Source organism: Anolis carolinensis, chromosome 4 (genome assembly GCF_035594765.1).
Source record: "Anolis carolinensis isolate JA03-04 chromosome 4, rAnoCar3.1.pri, whole genome shotgun sequence".
Classification (NCBI taxonomy): Eukaryota; Metazoa; Chordata; class Lepidosauria; order Squamata; family Dactyloidae; genus Anolis; species Anolis carolinensis.
In genome coordinates this window covers 223921567-223945868 of record NC_085844.1, presented here as the reverse complement: position 1 = coordinate 223945868, position 24302 = coordinate 223921567, and the positions used below count along the sequence as shown (strand labels likewise).

The window sequence follows — 24302 nt, the reverse complement described above, 5'->3', positions numbered from 1 at the left end:
TTTTAACTTCCCTGCAAGACATGACTATTATAGGAAGAAAAGAAGGATTTTCAACACAACAAATTTATGAAATTATGTGTGCAAAGATCTAAGTGCTTCCCAAATCCATTCTTGATTTCAGCTGTTCCAAACAGTATGGCCAATCTGAGGTCTACAAAAAAACCCAGTGGCTCCCATAACATATTTATCTTTGTATATCTCTTTCCAAATAAATTAAGGCATTTAGGGGTGAGGTGGAGGCTATATTATGAATTCTATGTGCACACCATGGTGTTGGCACCTGAGAGAAGGAGAAAAGGGGGCATGCTACATCTGATGTGGCCAAAAAGTTCCTTACCACTGCATTAAATGATGGCTAAAATACATATTAAACAATGTCCAGGTATTATCTGCCATCTGCTTGTCATGAAGGAAGAAGATGCTGAACTAAAAATGGCTAAATGCCATCTACTACGTGTTTGGAGAAAGGAAAATGCATTTCTCCTATCCCATTCAAAACTCTGTTTAGGCACCTTCACAATTTATGGGTTAGCAAAGTACACTAATTTCAATGGAAAAACAAAACATACTTGCAGGCAGGAAAAAATGAAAAGGGGATATTGGTGGTCCGAGCTATGATCGTTTTTTTAACTAGGATGAAGCCAAAGTTTCCTGGTTTAATTGTAATTGGAGATTTTGGCTTAATGCAAACCAAATCATCAACAGTGCTCAGCTGGAGTTATGGAAGTGGCAATTATGAATTATGCAGCAATGGCTTTCTTTCATGGCATCTTAAGCATGGTTTACAATACCATGATAACATGTTAAGCTTGGATTCTCGGTTATACCTGAATGGATAAACACTCCTACAATGTACACTGGCACATGCCGACAGCTGTATGAACAATGTTTAAGTTTCAAGAATGCAACAATCTTTTTCTGTCTTTTGACCACACTACATATGGTCTTCCGGTGTTTTTCTGGGGAATAACGCCTGTTCTGATTTTACTTCTCTCATTTTCCTCAAGGTACAACTGACATGAATGTCTATAGTTTATATCACCTTAATCTTTGATCATCTTCCTCAATTATGGAATGCCTTGCCAGATTAAACTCGAACCACCCGAGACTTACTTGCCTTTCAGAAAGCCTGCAAAACCTTGCTCTTCCGACAAGTTTTCAATGGGTGAAAAACTCGGGGCTATGTTTGTTTTTATTGTTGTTTTTATTGTTGTTTTTATTGTTGTTTTTATTGTTTTTATTGTTATTTTAAAGCCAAGTTTATTGTTTTAATCTATTTTTGTAAACCGCTCCGAGCCAAACTGGGAGTAGCGGTATATAAGTTTAATAATAAATAAATAAATAAATAAAATCCACTCCTGTTACAAAAGACATATACAACTCAGCTATAAAGACTGACAACTAAAAGACAGGCACATAAAGAACCTCTTTGGTGACAAGTGCCTATTTGAAGTTTAAAGAACTACACATCACTGCAAATCTCTATACAAAAATATTTTTGCAAAAATTAATTTACAAGGGGACAGAAAAGATAGAAAGCACTGTGACAACTGTAATTAATCTCCTCTGAAAAAGGAAAGTGATATGTAGATATAGGGCAGGTTATTAAATACAGGTTAGCTCCAAAATGGCCAGAACTTCAGACTAAACATTAAATTAAAGTTTACCTTCCTTCCTTCCTTTAAACAACCAATGCATGGAAGTGGAGGAAGACAACAGAATAGGAAGGAGAAGAGACCTCTTCCAGAAAATTAGAAACATCGGAGGTAAATTTCAGGCAAAAATGGCCATGATCAAAAACAAAGATGGCAAGGACCTACCAGAAGCTGAAGAGAAGGTGGTGAGAATATACAGAAGATCTGTATAGGAAGGATAATAACATTCTAGGATTGCTTTGACAGTGTGGTGAGTGAATTAGAACCAGACATCCTGAGGAGCGAGGTTGAATGGGCCTTAAGAAGCATTGCTAAACTCTAATATCAAATTAGAGAAAGGGTGCATATTGCAGGGTAGAAAGCTGCCCAAACCCACTGCCTGGCGAAATTTATCACACAAGGATTTTTTTTTTAAAAAAAATACAAACATTACTAGGAAGCATTCAGCTTGGCAGGGACAAATTACGCCAGTCTTCCAAGACGTCATGTAGAACATGGATGGAGAAGCAAGGCCTGATGAAATTGCAAATCTCCTACTCCTGGCCCATCCTCTTCTGAAAAGGGATCTGAGAGGGACAATTAATTTTCCATTCCTAGGTGAGACCTCTAAAAAGAAGGGGAGAAGCTTAAAACTAGTGACACTGGCACTTGGGACGAAAACACGGACTACCTTTCACTCTTCTTCATGTTTCCCTTACTTTCCTGTCCATGTTTCTTTGTCATTTTCCTCCCATTATTCTCTCCTGCATGACATGCATGCCTGTTCAGTTAAGAACATTTCTTACAGTCAGCAAGAGATGTAGAATTGGGAATAACATAGTATGCAACTGGCAACTTCACAGAGTGAAGAAAATACAACCGGCACGTATCACATATCTGATAGGATGCTTGGCAACACATGCTGAATGGCATTAAATCATTATTGTTAAGACTGCAATCATGTAAATTAGGATATAACAAATGATATAGATTAAAAGATATACCAAAGCCAATAAGGGTTGATGCAATTCTTCAATGCAGTTCAGCTCTTGGTAAATCAATAATGCATCTGATGCTGTGATCACTCTGTTTTCCAGAGTGTGGGATTCCCCCCCCCCCCCCCCCACACACACACACTTTATGTTTATTACTTTTGTGTCTTCCTAGTAATTCCTAGGAAACACTGGGATTCAGAAAGTTTGCTGGGGCCGCAAAGTATCATTGAACAGCTTTATGCTGAGAGGAAGCTTCTGCAGTTATTGCTTAATCTTCCTCTTGGCCAACACCTGAAGATTTTGTTTCTGGAAAACAAGAAAAACTTGGTTTGCCTATTCTAGGGCAGGTCATACTGACAACGAGGGGAAAAAACTACAGTACTACTATCCCCAGACATAAGGAACCTATACTATTCAATTTCAACAGCCTTGAAGGTGCACTATGTGACCCAGCAGCTGTTTTCACTCATTTAGCTTGAGAAAGAAAATTAGGAATGGTTAGCCAAACCCCTAAAACCTTTCATTCTACTGGATCCCGCCAGAAGAATCTTTGCTCATTTCCACAGAAGTCCCAAGAAGGAAAGCAAATGGCATTCCATCCAGATGATCCTAGGAAAAATTCAACTAACAGCTTATGCAAAGTGTATTGTGTCCACCTAATAAACCAAACTGAGAGATTAATGGTGCCTGCTTTATGCAAGAATGAGATATTGGTTTTTGTACAATGTGATTTTCTACCACTTCTGCAGCCTTTCGTATAGGTTACCTGATGCACAGAAGGAGAAGGGTCCATTGAGATGGTGATGCCTTTATGTAGCAGAATTGGGCTAGTTTTCAATTTTAGGCAGGTCTTGGAGAGACCTTGGGAACAGAGGATCCTTAGTAGTCATGTAAACTATTTTTATTTAAAGAAAGGTGTTGAATTTGAGGGAAATTAAGTCTGTATTTCTTAGCAGCTGTAGATGTTTTAAGAACCTTGAGGATGAACCATCTAAATCTTGCTACATTCTAATAACTTAGAAGGAACATTTACAACCGTGCCAATTTAAAAAAATGAGCCCCGAAAAACCAAGTTTGAGAACATAGGTAAAGGCTTTCCCCTGACATTAAGTTCAGTTGTGTCCGACTCTGGGGGTTGATGTTCATCTCCATTTCTAAGCCGAAGAGCCAGCGTTGTCTGTAGACACCTCCAAGGTCATATGGCTGGCATGACTGATGGAGCGCCATTATGTCTGAGGACATAAGCACTCAATTTTTCCAATAAAAGGCTGCTTTGTTTCAGTTTTCTCTACAGGGATATTTTTATAGGTAGATCTTCCTTCGACAACACATATTCCTTCTGCTTTCTAGCTTTCATTATGGACAAAAAATTAATGGGGAAATTGTATACAAAACCAAATATTTGATTTTTTTGGATGTGGAGCAAAATCTTGCTGGGGGAGAATCTGATTACAAATGGTCTGAGGAGAAGCCACCTCTTGTAGTTGGAAAAGACCTCACACCTTTTTTCAGATTTAGTCAGCCCTCTGTATCCATGGATTCTGAATCCACAGATTCAACTATCCACAGCTTGATTATATTTTTAAAAAAATCTAAAAAGCACTTTGCAACTTTATACAAGTGACACCAATTTATTATAGCACTGTAATTCAGCTTCCATAAATTTTGGTATCTATAGGAATCCTGGAACCAAACCCCAACTGATATCAAGCGGCGACTTCAGATAAGGGTATCTGAAAAATTTGACTAACTTTCTATAATTTTTCTGTTGTAGTAGAGCCCGTGAGTAATGTTTCAAACAGTAGTATGGGTGCCAGAAGGGGGAAAAGGGTTACTCAGGAGCAGGAATCCAATGATGAGCAGCAGAGAAAGAGGATCCGGGACATACTTACAGCATCTACAGATGAGGAGTCGTTGAGGGACTCTCTGGGGATGATAATGTTGCCGACAGTAGTATGGGTGTCAGAAGGGGGAAAAGATTACTTGGGAGCAGGAATCTGATGATGAGCAGCAGAGAAAGAGGATTCGGGACATACTTACAGCACCTACAGATGAAGAGTGGTTTGAGGGATTCTCTGGGGATGATGGGTCAATGAGTGAAGGAGAAGAAGGAGACACCATGGATTGGACTAAGATAAGAGAAGTGCAAGCTATTTGTGAGGCACCAACAACTAGTGATACGTTTATGGGGAGTGAAGACTGGCAATCAGGGGATCCAACTGATTCTTGGGGGGATCTAAGTCTTGACAGGAGATGGAGGAATTGGAGGGAGCGTCAAGGGAATTCACGTGAAGAGCTGGAAGCAGCTGCAGGGGGTGGTGATGGGGCAGTGGTCAGTTCATCTTCTGATGATGGTTTGTAGATAAAAGTGGGTTCAGGAGTGAGGGGTCTTTGCAGAAGACAAGGTGTTGATGTGTGTTCGTGTCTGGGTGCTGTGTATTGGGAAAGTTTCTTGTAGTCTTGCTGCTGCCTGTTTCATGTTCGGCTTGGATTGGACTCGGATCTGCAGTTTGGACCTGAACCAGTTTGGCTGGAGACGCTGCTTCTGCGGACACTAGAACAACACTGCTTTGGATTCCTCCTGCTTCGACCTTGGACTTCGGCTGAGGATGCTTCTGTTCTTGCAACTCCCTCTGTTAACCATTTGTGTACTGTGCCTTTTTGTTTTGCCTTAGAGCACTTTGTTTGACTTGTTGCTTTTTGCATCCAGTTGATCTAGATTACATTTCTGTTTACCTTTTGGACCAGGTCTGGTTTGGGTTTTTGAGTTTTTGACCAGTGGAACTGCATTTAAGTATCCCTGCATCCTTTTCCTTTTGTTTCAATAAACCCTGTTTTGAAGACCCTTTTAAGTCTGGCCCTTTAAGGCATCTGTGATTCCAACATTTTCTATGGTTGTGCATTTTTTCATTTTGCCATTTATTTGTTAGCCATGACATTTGACAGTTACAAAATATATATTCTACGCCAGTTTACTTATGAGGTCATTATATTAACATGCTACCTCTCCTCTAAAAAACTTAAAATAGACTAGATCATCCTAATAGAAATTGAGATAAGGAATTTAAAATGAGAGCTAGAGCACTCAATGAGCTTTCTGAATGAATAAGGATTTGTACTTGGGTCACCCTTCTCAAATACGAACACATTACTCACTACACCACAGATTTGTGTCCAATATATTCTCATGACCTGTTTTTTTAATTCTTCTTTTTGACAGCTTGGATGTTGATATGTTATATTCTGGTGGGGTTCGTCCCTGACAGATGTTTTGAGGCAGTGATTATATTTAGGAACAAAGTAAAAAAATAATTGAAATTCACCGTCAAGTTCACAAATTAAAGAGAATTAAGAACATATGATGAAAAAGGAGGGATGTTAACTGGTGGAGATTAATCCTGCTAGTTCTCCAGAATCCAAATAGAAAGTGTATAAAACAACACATAGCTGAGGCTATGGATGGCTCCTTTTGTAAAGTTTTTGGATAATTGCCAAAACAGGATATTTCTGCTTGATTTAGCATGTCAAAGATTTCTTATTCTGACAATTGCTTGATCAAAAGTAAGGAACATTTGGAAAATGGATATTTTTAATTATAGTGAAGTAGTCTTCACTCATTTTATACCCTCTAGACTAGTCAATGTGTGGAGATAGGAGACCCCAGGTTGGGGAGGGCTGGCACACTATGTACTCAAGTGACTGTTCAGATTCTCTCAGAAATAGCTCTGTTTTAATATAAGCTTTTTGGAACTGATTCAGAGAAGCCAACTGTTTGAAACATCTATTCTCAAATAGATGAAAATTGCTTCAGAGGATATACTTGCTTGAAGTGGACTTTACTGTATTTTTCAGAATGTTACAGAACAAATTTGTTATATGAGATGGCGGTACTGGTGTTAACATGCATCTTCTCAAAAAGATTACTTTGAGTCCAGTTATGACACTGCATTCATCTTCATTATCATCTTGGTGCCTTTCAGCCATGTCCAGATTTCTCTTTGTACAGCACAAATCTTTGTACAGTTTTGTGCTACACAAAGAGGCAGGTTAAGATGAGAAATACATTAAATAATTAAATACGTTTACCAGGTTTTACATAATTTCAAATAGAGAATCTTTTCTGAGGGGTACAAACAATAGATTCAGAAAAAATATGTAAATATGAAGCAAAACTGGGGGAGAGGGAACCACAAAGTATGGTTACCTGCATGCTATACAACCCAGAAAAAATATTGCCAAGATTTGTGAAATTAATGAAGTATGCAACACCTCAGTCAAGACATTCACAATCATGCCTCTGAGGTCTATGAATGTTGTAGGCTTTGGAACTAAGTTGGCTCAGAAATATATTTCACCACCACAAATCAGAAAAAAACAGAATGATTATTACACAGGAATAAATAAATGAACAACATACTGATTCAAACCACTAAATGAATGATAACGATGTTAAACCTGTCCAAAGATTAGCTTTGGGTAACTGCAGGTACATTGTTTGATTGAATATGCAAGAAAAGCAATTGTATGTACATATATGATACGTAATAGCATCTCTAATTTGATTTTTACTACAGTAAGATTTAGCTAGAACTGATTTGTTTCAGCTGTAAAAAACAAATATGACTACATGAAAGACTTCTCTCAAAACATCATGATTTTATGTTCTGACAAAATTGAACATCAATTCTAATTAGGAGGGATACTAATTTAATACAAAAATATTGACAGTAGAGAAGTCTACTGGTAATACCATGGCTAATACCACCAGAGCATTGATAGTCTCTGTTGAAAAGACTGTCAAGAGCAAACAGAACAATTTTAACCAACATAAACCTATCAGGATTTCAATGGGAAGGGTGGGCTTGTTTCTGGCCAATGATATAGTCAAGTTAATTAGGATTGTTGTTGTTGTTGTGTGTCTTCAAGTCATTTCAGACTTTGGGAGAGCATAAGTCTAAAACTGAGGGCAGGGGCCAGGTAAATGACCTTGGAGGGCAGCATCTGACCCATGGGCCCCAGTTCGGGGATCCCCCATTTAATTGATCCATGTAGCAATATATAGGATATGAGCAGAACTTGCCTGAAAACAAGATCGTGGCAACAGCACAGTAGGCTTGAGCTTACTGAAAAGATAAGCTCTCTATAATACCCTAAAGTATATGTTAGCAGAAGTCAGTTTGCTCTCACTGGTGGTGAAAATCTCTAAATCTATGTCTGCTTTTTTTCAACTGTGTGGCCCCAGCATAAGCCCACATTTTGGTATGCCAGATAGCAAAATGCTTGGTCTCACCTGTTACTGTGCTTGGATTTTTCTCTGTCTTTTTCTTTGTCCTTCTTGTGCTCTTTGTGTCGATGTTCTCGGTCTTTGTGTTTGTCTTTATGTTTGTGAGAATCTGTAGAAAAAGCAGAGAATAGAATAAGGAAATATAGTTTGAGAAAATACAGTTGTTTCCTAGAAGCAAAAATGTACCAGCCTCTATATATACAACAAGGGACTCATACAGACCTTCAGATGCTATTGTAAAAATTCTGGAGGGCCAAACAATTCCTGTCCATGAAATACATGTTCTAAATATAAAAAAATTGGGTGGTTGTATTTTAAATCTGGTGATAGGTAACTGTCAAATTAATAATTTGGAAGCTGCTCTGACAGTCTCTTTTGACTAAAGAAGCGGGACATAAATACTCCAAATAAAGAAATAAATGAACTAGAACAAGAATCTCTCAAGGCTAGACAGGAGGGCTTTATTCAGGCAATCCCTTGCACTCCTCTTTCCATGTTGAATTTTTTTTGTGAAATAATAATTTTGACCATATATTGGATGGCTCTACAGTTGCATGTACTAGGACATAGTTTTTGTCAAGAGTCAGACGCCAGTTAACATACAAAACAAAGTTTATTCCAAAGATAAGCCAAAAAATAACATAAACACAGGAAATATCCTTGAAACACTTCACTTTTCAGTGTTTCGAGAGTAGATTGGACAATAATAACTCAAAAACGAGCCACGCTAATTTCCCATGCTGGCATTCAATAAAAAACTAAATAACGCTTCAATTCAGCTTTGGAAAACAAATAGAGTTAATTGCTGGAAAATAAACAAACTAGAAAAGCAGTAAAGCTGCTTCCACGGTGCAGATAAGCCGAGAGCCTCAAAGGGATGATGAATAGCCGTCGTCAGAAGAATCCAAGGTCAGGTCAGTAGGCAGCAGAAATTCCGAAAGACAAACCAATAGTCAGAAGCCGGGAGTAGCCGTCAGTCAGAGGGCGTAGACAGAAGCCAGGTCAAATTCAATCCAAAGTCCGAAGAGGGTGCAGTCATCCAAAACAGGTCCACGATAAGACACAGCGAGAGCCAAGCTAGATGATATCAGCAGATTCAAATCATAGTCCAAGTCCAGTCTTCATGGAAACACAGAGATCCCAATGATGCCTCAGCAACACCTTGCCACACGCAAAGTGCAGTGGCCAAACATTCCCATTTTATTCCCCTTCCTCCTGGGTGACCAAACACTCACACCCAAACACCAGGTGTCCCAAATCTACTCAGAGTCTGAACTCCACACAGCTAGAGCTCGTGGATCTGGAGTACCTAGCAATTCGTCGGAGTCCCAATCATCCTGCCCACACTTAGCCCCATGAACACTTAAAGAACCATCCTCCCTTCTCCAAGCATCCCAATTGGGATCAGCTCCTGCAGAAACCCCAGGTTCAGAAGTATCCATAAGCCCCAAATCCCCAGACATCTCCGGTGGCTGTGCCCATTCAGTGCCCGCTTCCCCAGCCACCACCTGTTCCTCAGCATCCATCTCCCCATCTGAATCTTCCTCAGAAGATCCCCCATATAGCTCTCTAAGTCGCTTCCTGCGCAACTCCTCCAGTGAACCCTCATCACGAGGGTTTTTTCTTCCTCTTCGAATTCCATCACCATCAACCATAATCCCCGAAGGCGCAGTCACAACAGTTTTCTTACATAGTGCCTGCTTCTCTCTCAGAAAGAGAACACATTTGTTGCTTTTGTTTGCATTGTGTCTTATATATGGGATATACACCTCCTAGAGACAGGTAAGTTATTAAAGACACACAATACAAAAAATCTATAAAACTGGTAGTAAAGCATAAACAGTGTTGTAGCTTTCTATTTTCAGACAACACTGCCAATCAACTGTATATACATAAAAACTGGAAATGAATATCTGAATCTCTTCCACATGATGTTTCAAATAATGACTGTCATACACAATAGAAAGCTGAACAAGACCCTTAGCCTCCTTTGCACAAGAAAAACTCTTGATTGAAAAAGGACAGGAGCAGGAAGGTTATGCCACAGAACCATTTTTGATAGCCAAAAGAAGTGTTTATGAGAATGTAAATAAGATATTAGAATCATAGAGTTGGAAGAGACCTGGTGGGCCATCCAGTCCAGCCCCCTGCCAAGAAGCAGGAAATCGCATTCAAAGCACCCCTGACAGATGGCCATCCAGCCTCTGCTTAATAGCCTTTTATCAGTCCACTATATCTGTCAACCTCTTCATGTTTCAAATGAGCCGATTTCCTTATCAGCTTTCCTCACTATCCAGCTTTCACAACCATACATAACAATTGGTAAAACAATGGCATGGACAATCCTAACCTTATTTTATATATTTACATTAGAAGATCTAGTCTAGTTCCTTCATAACTGCCCTTTCTAGTTTCCATTCTAATTAATAATTCAGGAAAGGTATGGAAAATCATGAAAAATCCCAATATTTTCAATATTTACTTTAAAGAAATGCAAATAATCTACAGTCATTTTTTATGTTTCCTTAATGTTCAACCGTAACTTTGCCTTGGCACTTTCTTTGACTTCGTTCAGTAATTACTCAAAGTGTTTGATATTTTCTGCTAGTAACATGGTGTCATTTATATATCTTAAATTGTTTATGTTCCTTCCTCCAATTCCATGCATCCTTTCTCCTAATCTGATTCTGGTTTACATATGATATATTCAGCATACAAGTTAAATACATATGGTGATAAAATATAACTCTGCCTGACTCTGTTGCCAATTGGAAACTGTTCTGTTCTGTCTTATCCTGAATAGAGGTTGTGTACACCCATTTCTTTGATCTACAAAGCACATGTTGATTTTCAATAAGATCAAAAGAATGCTAGAATTCAAAATGTTTTTCTTTCTTTCATGTTCAATTAATATGAACCAAGCAAATGAACAGCTTTTCTATCATCCCTTCAGCATAGCTAGGCATGTCCAGGGCAACAAGCACATTGAACTTACATAGCCCAAATGTGGCAATAAGGCAAAAATTGCCCATCAGGACTGATCACTCATCAGTAAAGGAAGAACACATTCATAGTGATTACAATATTCTTTGTGGGTTCATGTGAAAGGGAAGCAATCTTAATAATTCTTATAGGAAAAAGAATATACTTAGTCACACACGGCACAATTAATGTATTGAATTTGTTAAAGCATGATTGGGACACTCTTAAACCCAAGTTTAGAAAAGATCAAAGAGGTTTATTTCTCATTTTTCTGTATATTTAATATGTCCATTACTATTGAAAAATATACAGAGTAGGCAAATTCAAATTGGGATGATTTTATCAGGAAAAGGGTCTGATTTAAATAACTTCAATTTTTTTTCAGGTAGTTCGTTGTCATATTCTTAATTATAATAGTGCACACCTGAGCAGTAACCCATGTCAATCTACAAATACGGAGGGTTATTTGCACTGCTTGTTTCACCTTCAGAATTCACAAATGTTCTGCTAAATATATTTTACACACTTTGCTTTCTTAAACTACAAGAAAATATTTTTAAAAAACACTCTCATGTTGGGTCTTTCTTGTCACTACAAGCCATTATGATTGATGAGGATAAGAATGAAAATAAAGGAACACATACACTGGACACTTTTGTTTTCTGAAGAGCGATGCCTGCATGCCTGTTAACTCTGTAGCAGTTGCAACTGCAAATACTATCTTTGTTTACCTTGATAGAGATTACATTTACTTGGATAGATGTAGTAGGGCACTATATAAAACAGAGTGCTTCAGAATTTATTTATTTTTAAAAATTGCAATAGTTACTCAATACGGTATATACGTGAGCAGGGGGCCATCTGGTTGCCCCAGCCCTGAAAATATTCCAGAGAAAAGTTATTGCCCAGATTCTGTACGGCGCCCCAGTCTGGGGATGAGACGATTCACAGATACCAAAATTGGAGGCCATCCAGAATACATTCCTTAAGAAACTGCTGAGACTCCCACCTGGCACTCCAGCAGCCTTGGTCAGAGCAGAGGTTGGTCTACCCTCCATAAGATCACGCATTCACTTCTCCCTATACAACTATTGGAGAATCATAAAAGATTCCTCAGCTAGGGTTTTCCCAAAGCTATGCTTTGAACATCTATCAGGATGCAAAGTTTGGAGCTCAAAATATCAGAAATTGCTGAAAGTATACCCTACCCTGTCTCATGAGCCTTCGATCCTGAGAAGCTGCATGAATACATTTATAATCAAGGTATTCAAATGGACAGACAGGCTATTAACAGCTCCAAATTCTCAACATGGTACAAATTACACAAACTCGATCATGAAAGGGCTATGTACTTAACCAACCTTACATTCCCTAATCTCAGACAAGCTTTTACAGCCCTACGATTCCAAAGCATGCCTTCAGCAGTGCTGGATGGTAGATACTCAGACACTCCTTTGGCCAACCGGATATGCGTATACGGGGCCCCAGAAATTGAAGACCTGCCCCACTATTTGTTCATCTGCTCCCTATACTCTGCAGCAAGAAATAAATTCTTAGGGCCTATTCTATGGTACCTACAATCAAACACGGTCGCAGAAAAGATCTTCTACCTTTTATCTGATACCAACTCCACAATCACATATAAGGTCTCTCTCTTTACCTTGGCAGCAAATAAAAGCAGGGCAAGATTGATTACGGACATTGCAGTCAACTGTGCCGCCGGTGCTTTTAACATGACTGATATTTTATACTGGCTTTTTAACTGTTATATTTTGCAAGTTCTGTTTTATTCTCCATGCATCCTGCTTTTAACTGTTGAATTTTACAGTGTTTTCTATAGATGCTTGTTTGATATTGTTACTTAAGTTTTTTAAATGACTGATCTTATATATTGGCTTTTTACTGGTAAATGTGCAGTTCCCAGCACATGTTGCACTTGTGTGGCTGCAGTGTATATCTTGCACGCTTTATCCTGCTTGCATCCTACTTTTAATTGTTGGAATTTACAGTGTTTTGTATAGATGTTTATTTGATGTTGTTTCTGTAAATGCATATGACTGTTGGTCAGAGCATTAATAAATTGATTGATTGAATATATAGGTGGTGGGAAATGATAAGCCTCTTTGAATTTTTTTGCCAAAATCTCTTAAATAAAGCTAAACATGTCGTAATTGCAAAAGATGCACAGGGTACATACTGTAGAAAAAAAAGGTGCCTAAAATGAGGGCACAGGAGAAGAAATGAAAAGGTAGAGAGACTGAATGGGGGAACTTTATCAGCACTTGAATGGCATGCTTAAGGAAGCATTTTTGCAGTTAGATGAAGATTTAGGATCCCAAGCATTTTCTTTTTCTAGTCCTCTCTTGTAATAAGTTTTGAAAATTTTTGGCATCTGTTATTCAGTCAGTATAGAAAGTATTAGAAACTTCTTCAAAAGGGAACAATTTGTGCTGATTTGGAAACTTCATTATTGAGATTACAGAAAATTCTTTGGACTTTGAACTTTGGAATTCAACCGGAACTTGAAGTGTTAAAAACTGAGGATTAAATGAATTAGGAGAGCAAAGTTGAACTACGTGGGGTAGAAGGTATGTTTGCGTTAGTAAGCAGTACCTTAAACTGTAGAGCAGCAGTGCTTTTTTTATCTTATTGTAAAAAGTCTGTTTATCCATTACTGTATTGTGCTGTAGCACTCTAATGCCACAATTGCATCTTCAGAATAGACACTCAGGTTTTACTGATGCATTCTGAAAGCATTTGACCTTTCAAAATTTCTCTTCATTTTCAAGGGTCCAAACTACATTACGGGTTCACATGCAAGTGTTTTTACTTTGAATATGAAGACATGGTAGATGTCACAGATTTTTTCCATTTTAAACTACTGACAAAAAAATCCCAGACAATCTATTTCAAGAAAAAATAGCTCCTTTAGAAGAGAAAATAAATCCTTCAATTTTCGGACAAAAAAAATAGTGTCCTGCCTGTTGCATTCCACCAATTGATGTACCTAGGGTCTATAAGCAGCACACAAAGCAATGAAACAAGCTTCTGTAAATTAGCCCCTCAAAAGCTGTATTTTAAAATTATAATTAAGGTTATAAAGTTTTGTACAGACCCAATTCAGGTGTCATGCTAAGCTAGTTAGAAACCGACAGTTCAACAACCATTTGCAAGCTTTTGAAAACCTGGTGCAGCAATAGACACGAGAGACTCGAAATCTGACCAATGGAACGGTCTGGACCTTGCTCTTAGATTACGTGATGCTGATGGTTTTAATTGTGTTTTATTGTAAATTAATGTGTATTTAAATGACTTTTCTGTAATTCTTTGTAATTGTTTTAAACGGTATTGAATTATTGCCATGTTGTAAGCCGCCCTGAATCCCCTCCGAGGTGAGAAGGGCGGGGCAAAAATATAGTAAATAAATAAATAATTTGCAGACTCTCACACTCCTTCCTTTCTTCTAAATCAATGGTTCTCAACCTGTGGGTCCCCAGTTGTTTTGGCTTTGAACTCCCAGAAATCCCAACAGCTGATAAACTGGCTGGGATTTCTGGAAGTTGTTGGCCAAAACACCTGGGGACCCACAAGTTGAGAACCACTGTTCTAAACCCTGCCTATAAAACATCCTCTCTCTTTTCCCATATTAAACAATACTGAGTGTTATGGCTGAATTGAGCGATAGTTGCCAATAACTTTAATGAAACTAAAAACTAAAACCATCTCTGACTTAATATTTCTAGAGATTGTAGACATGGTTTTAATTTCGTGTTTAAATATTTAGTGTTGAAGCCTGTATGTATCTTCAATGTATGGAAGAACTTCACTCTGCTAAAGAGTCTCTGACTAAGGGGATTAAGTGCTCCTCTTTGAATGTAGGTGTAGCATACCAGAAATATTTCCTAACCCTAAGAACAATTTAAAACCAGTTCTCCATAAAAACTGTTTTCTTCAAGAGGATAATGTGCAAAATCTACCTGGTGTTGTTATTATTATTATTATTATTATTATTATTTCATGTATATCTCACTTTTTCCCCATGGGTGGGATTCAAAGTGGCATACAAAGGATTAAAAAACACAAATCTCTATGCATTCAATACATAAAATATATAATCAACTAAAACATTATACACCAATTTAGAAAATAATCCAATTTGAACATCCCATATATAACAATTAACAACTTACAACAATCCCATTAAATGTTTTCCTAATCTCAGGCCACTGAGGTTATTTGTAAAAAAATAAGTTACATAGCTCCTACTACATTCCACTTTCATAAGGTCATGTTAGAGTTGCCAGGACCAACAGAGCATTCAGAAGTGAGTATTATCAGCAGTTACCTGGCAGTACCTATTATCATTCACCTGGGAAGGCCTACTCTATTCCTTGCATTAGAAAAATGTCTGGGCCAATAGCAATTTTTTCAGTATTATAATTTTGCATTCCAACAAAGACTTATGCTTCTTCTGTACTCAAATACATAAACTGATATCTAGGTTTATGTAGGGCTGTAAGCTAGCAGGGAGGAAGTATCCACATTTAACATGAATTAGATTTGTTCCCCCCTCCCAATATAGGTCTTAGACCCCACATCTGCTCATGTTCCTGTTCTACTATCAAGCTAAGGCAATGTCCAAAGAAATGCTAGTAGAGTTTGTGAAATAAATAAACGTATACATGTAATCAGCAAAAGTAAATCATATTACTTATGTAGACCACTGCTTCTTAAACTGTGGGTCCTGACCCTAAACGGCTCAATGCTTACTTGAAGCTGTTATATATATATAACAGTAAATATATAGTATTTATCAACAGTACACCATTTAATACAATATATATACAATTCAGGAAAAAAATACTCCTGTCATAGGGTTGTTGTATGTTGTAAGAAGATCCAACAAATGCTATGGCCAGCAAAGGACAAGAGGGATCCTCTCACTGTGATCGAGGTGACCACCCCCCCCCCCCCAGGACTTTGTAAAAGATAGTTCAAAAATCAAGACTTTATGTTCTATATTTCATATATTTATAGTAGAAGGTGATTGAGACTTTTTACTGGAGTTTACTGTGGATTATCCCTGCACTCTGAGGCAAGAGATAACAACTTCATGAATTGTAAAATCATGCTGCTAAAACTCCACTTTTATGAATTCTCCCTTATTTCCATGAAATCTATCTATCTGCCTATATGTATTTGTACTCTTTGGGATCCCCGGAAAATATGTATTTTTCCCAGCATGGTTTATATTCCAACTTTATTTTATTTTTCATTTTATTTCATATAATTGTCAAGTCATGAAATCAAACAGGAAATATTTTGAACTCAACCTGAACCTCAGATCCTATGACCCAGGCTTCCCTTCCCAAAAACAAAAGGATAATCTGCCACCGCTTAACCCAATCAAATTCAGATTGCATGGACAATATAGGGCTTGAGTCGCCAAATTCGGAGTGTTGTCCTAAAGGTGATTCGCCCCAAGGCAAACATTGTCATATCTCACCCGAAGGAAAAACCAGGACACCTCAGGAAGGCACCCTGCAGAGCCTGTAAATATGGCTCATTACCACCCATCCTTACTTCCACCTCTGACACCCCAAGGCATAACTAAAATCTGTATACGTGACAGGAACCCTTGATTGCTGTCATTAATCCCTTTAGAAATCGGTCTAGCAGGAATTAATATGATATTTCCTGCCCTGTCACTTCATTGTTTCAATAACTCCCGCCTTCTCCTTCCCGATTGGCTCGAGTGGGGACAAAAAGCAGCTCCCTATTGGGCCAACAGAGCAAGGCGGGAAACGAAAGCCCGCCTCGTTCAACCTTCTAGCCTATCCGCGATCAGATGGGCGGGGGAGCGGGGCGGGAAATTCAAAGGGCTGTCAGACTGAAATTTTGTATAAATATGGCTGTATTTTGATTATATGGTACCCTAGTAGACTGAATGATCACTACTAGAGTCCTTTTCAGCTGAATCGCTCAATAAAGACTCCTTGGCGGATTTTCCTTCAACTTTGGCGGACCTGCTTCATTTCGGCTTCAGGTTGTATTGCGGCTCATATTTTCCTATTGGCTCCGCCAAGGTCCGTTCTCTCAGGACCGGATCGGGACTCTCCTTAAGGGCCCGATCCCCTAAAGCGCGGTCGACAACATCACCTCTGCAGGAGTCTGCCCTATACCATGCAGTTGTGGACAAGTCTACATAGGGACCACCAAACGCAGCGCCCGAACATGAATCAAAGAACATGAAAGGCACTGCAGACTAATTCAACCAGAGAAATCAGCCATAGCGGAACACTTGATGAACCAGCCTGGACACAGTATATTATTTGAGAACACAGAAATGCTTGACCACTCCAACAGCTATCATGTCAGAGTACACAGAGAAGCCATTGAAATTCACAAGCATGTGGACAACTTCAACAGAAAGGAGGAAACCATGAAAATGAACAAAATCTGGCTACCAGTATTAAAAAACTCAAAAATCAGAACAGTAAATAAGAAGCAACACTCTGAAAACAGAGGAGTTCCAGACATGGGAACCAGGGCCATACAGTCTGGAAAACATACAACAACCCTGTGATCCCGGCCATGAAAGCCTTCGACAACACTCCTGTCATAATTACGAGAAAATCTACACAACTCATTATATACTAGCTGTGCCCGGCCACGCGTTGCTGTGGCAAAGTATGGTGGTATGGGAAATAAAGTATTGAGGAATTGGTGGTAGTTAAAGAAAAGGGTAAAGGTTTTCCCCTGACATTAAGTTGAGTCGTGTCTGACAGTGGGGGTTGGAGCCAGCATTGTCCGTAGACTCCTCCAAGGTCATGTGGCTGGAATGACTGCATGGAGCGCTGTTACCTTCCCGCCGGAGCAGTACCTATTCATCTACTCTCATTTGCATGTTTTTGAACTTTAGGGTTGGCAGAAGCTGGGGCTAACAGTGGGGGCTCTGTCCACTTCCCCAATTCAAACCTGAATGAATGCTGTAATTAGGGAAAATGATTAGCATGTAATGGCCTTGCAGTTTTAAAGCCTGGCTGTTTCTTCCCTGAGTGAATTTTTTGTTGGGAGGTGTTAGCTGGCCCTGAATGTTTCCTGTCTGGAATTCCCTTGTTTTCAGAGGGGTGTTGTTTGTGATATTTTATGTGCTTCTACTGTCTGTGGCCCTCAGAAAACAGAGGATTTGCCAGACTTTGGTGATAAGACTTTGTTGGGAGGTGTTAGCTGGCCCTGATTGTTTCCCGTGTGGAATTCCCCTGTTTTCAGAGTGTTGTTCTTTATTTAGTGTTCTGATTTTAGAGATTGTATTGTTCTGTTTTATTATACCACAGTAATTTTTATATATTCTGATTTTAGTGTTTTTGAATACTTGGAGCCAGATTGTATTTATTTTCACAGTTCACAGCAACACAATAATAATAATAATAATAATAATAATAATAATAATAATAATAATGATGACAGTAATAATAATGACTTCGGTAATACACACTGCTTCACTCCCTTGTCAGCTTCCTTTCTGGAAGAATTCTTTCTTGGGAGGTGTTAGCTGGCCATGATTGTTTCCTTTGTGGAATTCCCAATTTCCCTGGTTTCAGAGTGTTGGTCTTTATTTACTGTCTTGGTTTTAGAGATTATATTGTTCTGTATTATTCTACCACAGTAATTATTTCATATTACAGTAGAATCTCACTTATCCAACATTCACTTATCCAATGTTCTGGATTATCCAATGGAGTCTGCCTTTTAGTAGTCAATGTTTTTGTAGTCAGTGTTTTAAATTCATTTCAATATTTTGTTGGTAAATTTATAAATACAGTAATTACTACATAGCATTACTGCTCATGGAACTACTTTTTCTGTTAAATTTGTTGTATAACATGATGTTTTGGTGCTTAATTTGTATAATGATTACCTAATTTGATGTTTAATCGGCTTTTCCTGAATCCCTTCTTATTATCCAACATATTCACTTATCCAACGTCCTGCCGGCCCGTTTATGTTGGATAAGTGAGACTGTACTGTATATTTATAATCTTATATTATCTGCTTAGAACTGGATTATATGAGGTCCCTTCTATCCAGCTGGATAAAATGCACACTGAAGTGGATTATATGGCAGTGTGGAGTCAATATAATCTAGTTCAAAGTAGATAATATAAGATTATAAATGGGTTATATAGCGCTGTGGAAGGGACTTGAGTCTGCACTGCCATATAATCCAGTTAAATCTGATAATCTGTATTTTATAGGCAGTGTGGAAGAGGCCTAAGTGAGGCCGAACTCTGCCTGTCCCCTGGGCCTAGTGGGTTGCTAGGAGACCAAGTGGGCAGAGCTTAGCCTTCTAAATGGCAGCAATTGGATAAAAACAATTATTCCTCTCCCTCTAATTAGGACTTTATTTTTCTTTTCTTTATATTGTATCAACCTAGAGTTGTGGATGATGGGTCGTGTTGTCAAATGTCGAGGTTGGGGGGCTTTTAGTTTTGTCGGTCGCCAGGATTCCATCACTCTTTTATATATATAGATTTTAATGCAGTCATAAAATTACAAGGCAAGGTTCTCAATTTTTCTCCATTGATTTTAGTGTGACATGAGTGGAATTATCAAAGTATTTTCTTTAAGAATCACCACATAACATAGGTTGAGAAAATACACCGAAAATGGATAACAATTCCAAGATTACTGATTGAAACATATTAATTTCGAAATATTAAAACAGTCTAGCAAGGAGAAATCTAACACTAATCACTATACTACAATACTCTGCATATACAGTATATTAAAATCAAATTTGACTAAGAATTTTTGCATGCTTCATTTTTTGCAGGGAACTCCCCATTTTTAAATTATCTTGTTTCCTCCACCTCTAAAACTGAAAACAGCTTTGAATGTGCATGCTCACATGTACTGTCACAAGATGGGATACATAACAGGAAGAGGTGGTCCTAAAAAGGTTTCTTAGAATCTTCTAATTCTGCCTGTTATCAACTGTAGCCCCAAATGACTCTGCTTAGTTTAATACATCTTGGTTCCCTATGTCTCCTGGTCTAAGTATCTTAGAGGCACCAGATCTCATCTCATCTTGAAAGCTAAACAGGATCAGCTCTAGCTAGTATTTGAATGGGAGACAATAAAGGAATACCCGGTGCAGTAGGTAGACGAAGGAACTGGCAAAACCATGCCTATTCCTTATATGAAAAAATGCTATGAAAAGTATGAGATCACTATAAGCCAGGGGTCCCCAAACTAAGGCCCGGGGGCCGGATGCGGCCCATCGAAGCCATTAATCCGGCCCCCACGGCACAAGGGCAGAAGGGGGTTGGGCTAAACGATCCAAGGGATCTCTTCTTCTCTTACAACCCTTATTATTATTATTATTATTATTATTAACATTGAGGCTGGGTGGCCATCTGTCAGGGATGCTTTGCTTGTGCTTTTGGTGCGCAGAGGCAGAAGGGGGTTGGACTAAGGGTCTCTTCCAACCCTCTTTTTTATTATAAGTATGACACAGCAAACAAGATAGATCTGCTGGATTTCGTTTCACAAAATCACAAGTTGAACACTTCCCAAGTGTCTAGGACTGTGTAATGTATTTTCGGACGATGTGTGCAGATCCCAGTAGGGTGGCCTTCTGCAGTTGGCAGATCGTAATTTTGTCAATGTCTGTTGTTTCCAAACACTGGCTGAGATCTTTTGGCACGGCACATTTATTATTATTATTGTTATTGTTATTATTATTAACATTGAGGCTGGGTGGCCATCTGTCAGGGATGCTTTGCTTGTGCTTTCAGTGCACAAAGGCAGAAGGGGATTGGACTCAATGGCCCAAAGGGTCTCTTCCAATCCTCTTTATTATTATTATTATTGTTATTATTATTATTATTGCTCAGTGGCCAACTATAGTCCGGCCCGCCAACAGTCCGAAGGATCGTGAACTGGACCCGTTTAAAAAGTTTGGGGACCCCTGCTATAAGCCAACAGGCAATTTGAAGGAACATACACACCGTCTTCCCTGAATTCATGTACATTGCTCTCTATTACACCATACTGTATCAATAGGAATAACCAGTAAGAACGGCTGCTTCTCTGTAACTGTGTTTCTTCGTGGTCTCTGTGAAATCCACACATATGGGTGATTAGCAAGCTACCAACCTAGAGGTGGGATCATGCCACATAGGAAAACAGGAGCGCTCTGCTGAAGATGGTGAGATGCAACACTGAGCTTGTAATGAGAAACAAATGTCAATGGAGTTGGACCATGTTGCTGCTCTGCAAATCTCTTTCAATGGTACTCCATGCAGGAAGACTTTGGAACCTGCAATGGCTTGAACTGAGTGGCTCTTGATCGAAGCGGGAAGATCTCAGCCCGCCAGCCTGGCAGGCTGTAAGCTGGTGCGGCAAGAACGGGAGTACTTAAGGAAAAGCCTCAGAGATTTTCTGTGTACGCTTGTCCTGTGAACATAGAAGGCAAGGGCTATTCTGACATCACAAGGTATGCAGGGATTTCTCCAACAGATGGGTTGGGTTCTGAAAGAAGACCAGTAAAATCAAGTCTTGGGACATATGGAAACGGGACAATACTTTGGGGAGAAAGGTGATGTCTCTGTGGAGGATGACCTTATCCTTATGAAACCGACAGTAAGGTTTGTCTGCCCATAGGGCACACAGTTCACTGGCACGATGGGCTGAAATGAGTGCTACGAGGAATGCCATCTTCCAAGAAAGGCAAACAAGTTCTATCGAGGCCAATGGCTCAAAGGACGGATGACAAAGTTGGGACAGAACGAGCTTGGGGCTCCAAGTCAGGGCCAAAGGAGTCGCCGGTGGACAGATATTTTAAAACCTTTGAGGAAGAGATTTAAAAGCAGATCGGCAAAGAAAATGAGTGTCCTGCTTTCCTTCTGTATCAGGAAATGGCCACCAGGTAACATTTTAATTATGCTATGCCAAGACCCCATTGGGAAAGATAAGCCAGCCCTTGTGGCAATGGTGGTGTTCTCCTCTCCCCCAGTTCCCAGATGGCTCTGGAACTGCCACTGACATAGGAAAAGGCCAGCCCTCAAGCCACCATGACTCTCCTGTCACTTGGGCGCCAGGAGAAAGTGTGAAGAGAGCCAGGAACAGCTATAACCAATCGGTGCAAATATGGCACCCATCCCTGGTACACTGGGAATAATGTTCCATTCCCCAACATCAAACAGCTTAAGAACCACCAAGACAACAAATGCTGAAAGTCAGTCAACACAAATGTAAATTGTACTGCTTCAATGAATCTACTATGCTTGGGGGACTAGCAATACATCTGCATTTTAAGCTAATACACCTGATTTGTAACAATGTTGAAAGAAGCATAACAACATTTGCTTCCACTGATGATAAAAATCAGACATTTGTTTATATCATGTTCATTTTGAATTCCCATTATTGTCAAAGCAAAAATAATGAACTCCATTCAGCATAGAGGACAGAAGGATACATGCAAATTCTATTTATAATATTTTTACCTAGGAAGACCTCTGCATACAGGAAAGATATCACTTGATGTTGCAGCCACTGAGTGGCAAATATCCATATATGAATTTAAATCAGCCATAGACAAAAAGACATTTTAAATAGCAGTTCTAGTGATCTAGTGCAGGACCTGCGTTTTCCCAACACATACAAACAACTACAGTGTTCCCTCGCTACTTTGCGGTTCACTTTTCGCCCCCTTGCTGTTTTGCGGGTTTTTAATAAATACTAAAATAATAGTATAGATCATAAAATAATATTATAAATCCCTTATAAATCCCTCTTTCTACTTCCTTCCCAAGGAGAAGGCCAAGGAAGGGAGAGAAAAGGAGGCTGAAGCAGCTTTGTTTTTGCCTCACATGGCAGCGGCAGCGGTGGGAGCGGTGCATGTGCATGTGCATGTTTGAAAGGCAATGAGGGGACAGAGAAGCTACTTGCAAACAACACAAATATAGTGTCCCTACTTCGCGGATTTTCACTTTTCGTGGGTGGTCCTGGAACGTAACCCTCGTGATAAGTGAGGGAAGACTGTACTCCCATTCACAGCTTCCAATCTTCATCCCCTAGAACCAAATATTGCCAAGAGATGTCTCTTGGGTAAGACTGGGTTCTGCTATGTGCAGGAAAGGCAAGCAGGAAAGGGAAGAAAAGGAGGGAGAGGTAGGAAACATATGTGAGACAGAAAGAGGATAGCATGAATCTCTTTTAATCTTGCTAGCAATAAATGAATTCTCTTGTGATCATGTGTCTCCTTGTTGTTAAATTCTACTGAAATGAAGATGAGTAGTAAAAAACCATTTTTGTCATCAGCAACCATTTGCAGCAAGGCAGATCACACCATTTACTAAAAGCCACAAGGTACTTAATTGTTTCAGAGGCATTAGAAAGTGAAACCTTAATGGGCTTCTTAGTACTTATTTCTAGTGCCAAGTTCAAGAAGCGAGGCAAGTGTAGGAAGAAAAATACTCTGACATTAAACAAAGCCATAGTAATTGAGCTTTCTAAATAAGGCTAATGTGTTAGACTCTGCTCATCTAAAACACACAACCTTTAATGAATATAACCAATGTGGGGGTTTCAGAGGTAGAAGAGTCTCTACATCATTAAAAATATGAGTTTTCCCTCCTAGGGGAGAACAAAGAGGAATTGACCCTATTTTGTGAACACATGCATATAAGTAAAGAGAAGGTGACTGTGTTTTTAATCCACTGATTATAAGCGTATTGAGTATTTTATGTGAAACCACAAATTTCAAATTAGTTTATTTTAACTTAACAATAATTTATTTATTTCAGATATTTCTATCCCGCCCTTCTCACCCGGAGGGACTCAGGGCGGCGTACAATTGGCAACAATTCGATGCCGATACATCATTAAAAACAACATATAAAAAATACAACCAACTAAATCTATATATATAAAAGAGTGATGGCATCACGGCAGCGGACAAAACAACAAAAGTAAACACCCCACAACCTCGAAAATTGACATCACAACCCCTCATCCATGCCTCTAGGTTGATACAACAAAAAGAAAAGAAAAATAAATTCCTAATTAGAGGGAGAGGAATAATAGTTTTTATCCAATTGCTGCCAGTTACAAGGCTAAGCTCCGCCCACTTGGTCTCCTAGCAACCCACTCAGCCCAGTGTTAATAAAATAATGATAAAAAAATAAATACAAATAATACAATAAAAAATTATAAAAAAACACTAAAATAATTAATACAATAAAATACTATAACAAAATGACTAAAAATAATACAACAAAATAATAAAATATAATAAATAAAAAAGATAAGTGACAATAAAATTAATTTTAAAAAAATACAAATAACGTCAAATAAAAATTCCACAACAAGTTTTAACCGATACCACCACCACTTTGC

At 38.8% G+C, this 24302-nt stretch overlaps 1 protein-coding gene across 1 annotated transcript in view; it reads right to left on the bottom strand.

Annotated features, from left to right (window-relative positions):
* The window catches only part of top1 (DNA topoisomerase I), a 90641-nt gene that overhangs the window by 38784 nt on the left and 27555 nt on the right, over nucleotides 1–24302 (bottom strand). The window contains exon 3 of the mRNA XM_008117584.3: nucleotides 7920–8022. Within this exon, the coding sequence (XP_008115791.1) occupies nucleotides 7920–8022 (103 nt within the window). The remainder of the gene's footprint in view (nucleotides 1–7919; nucleotides 8023–24302) is intronic.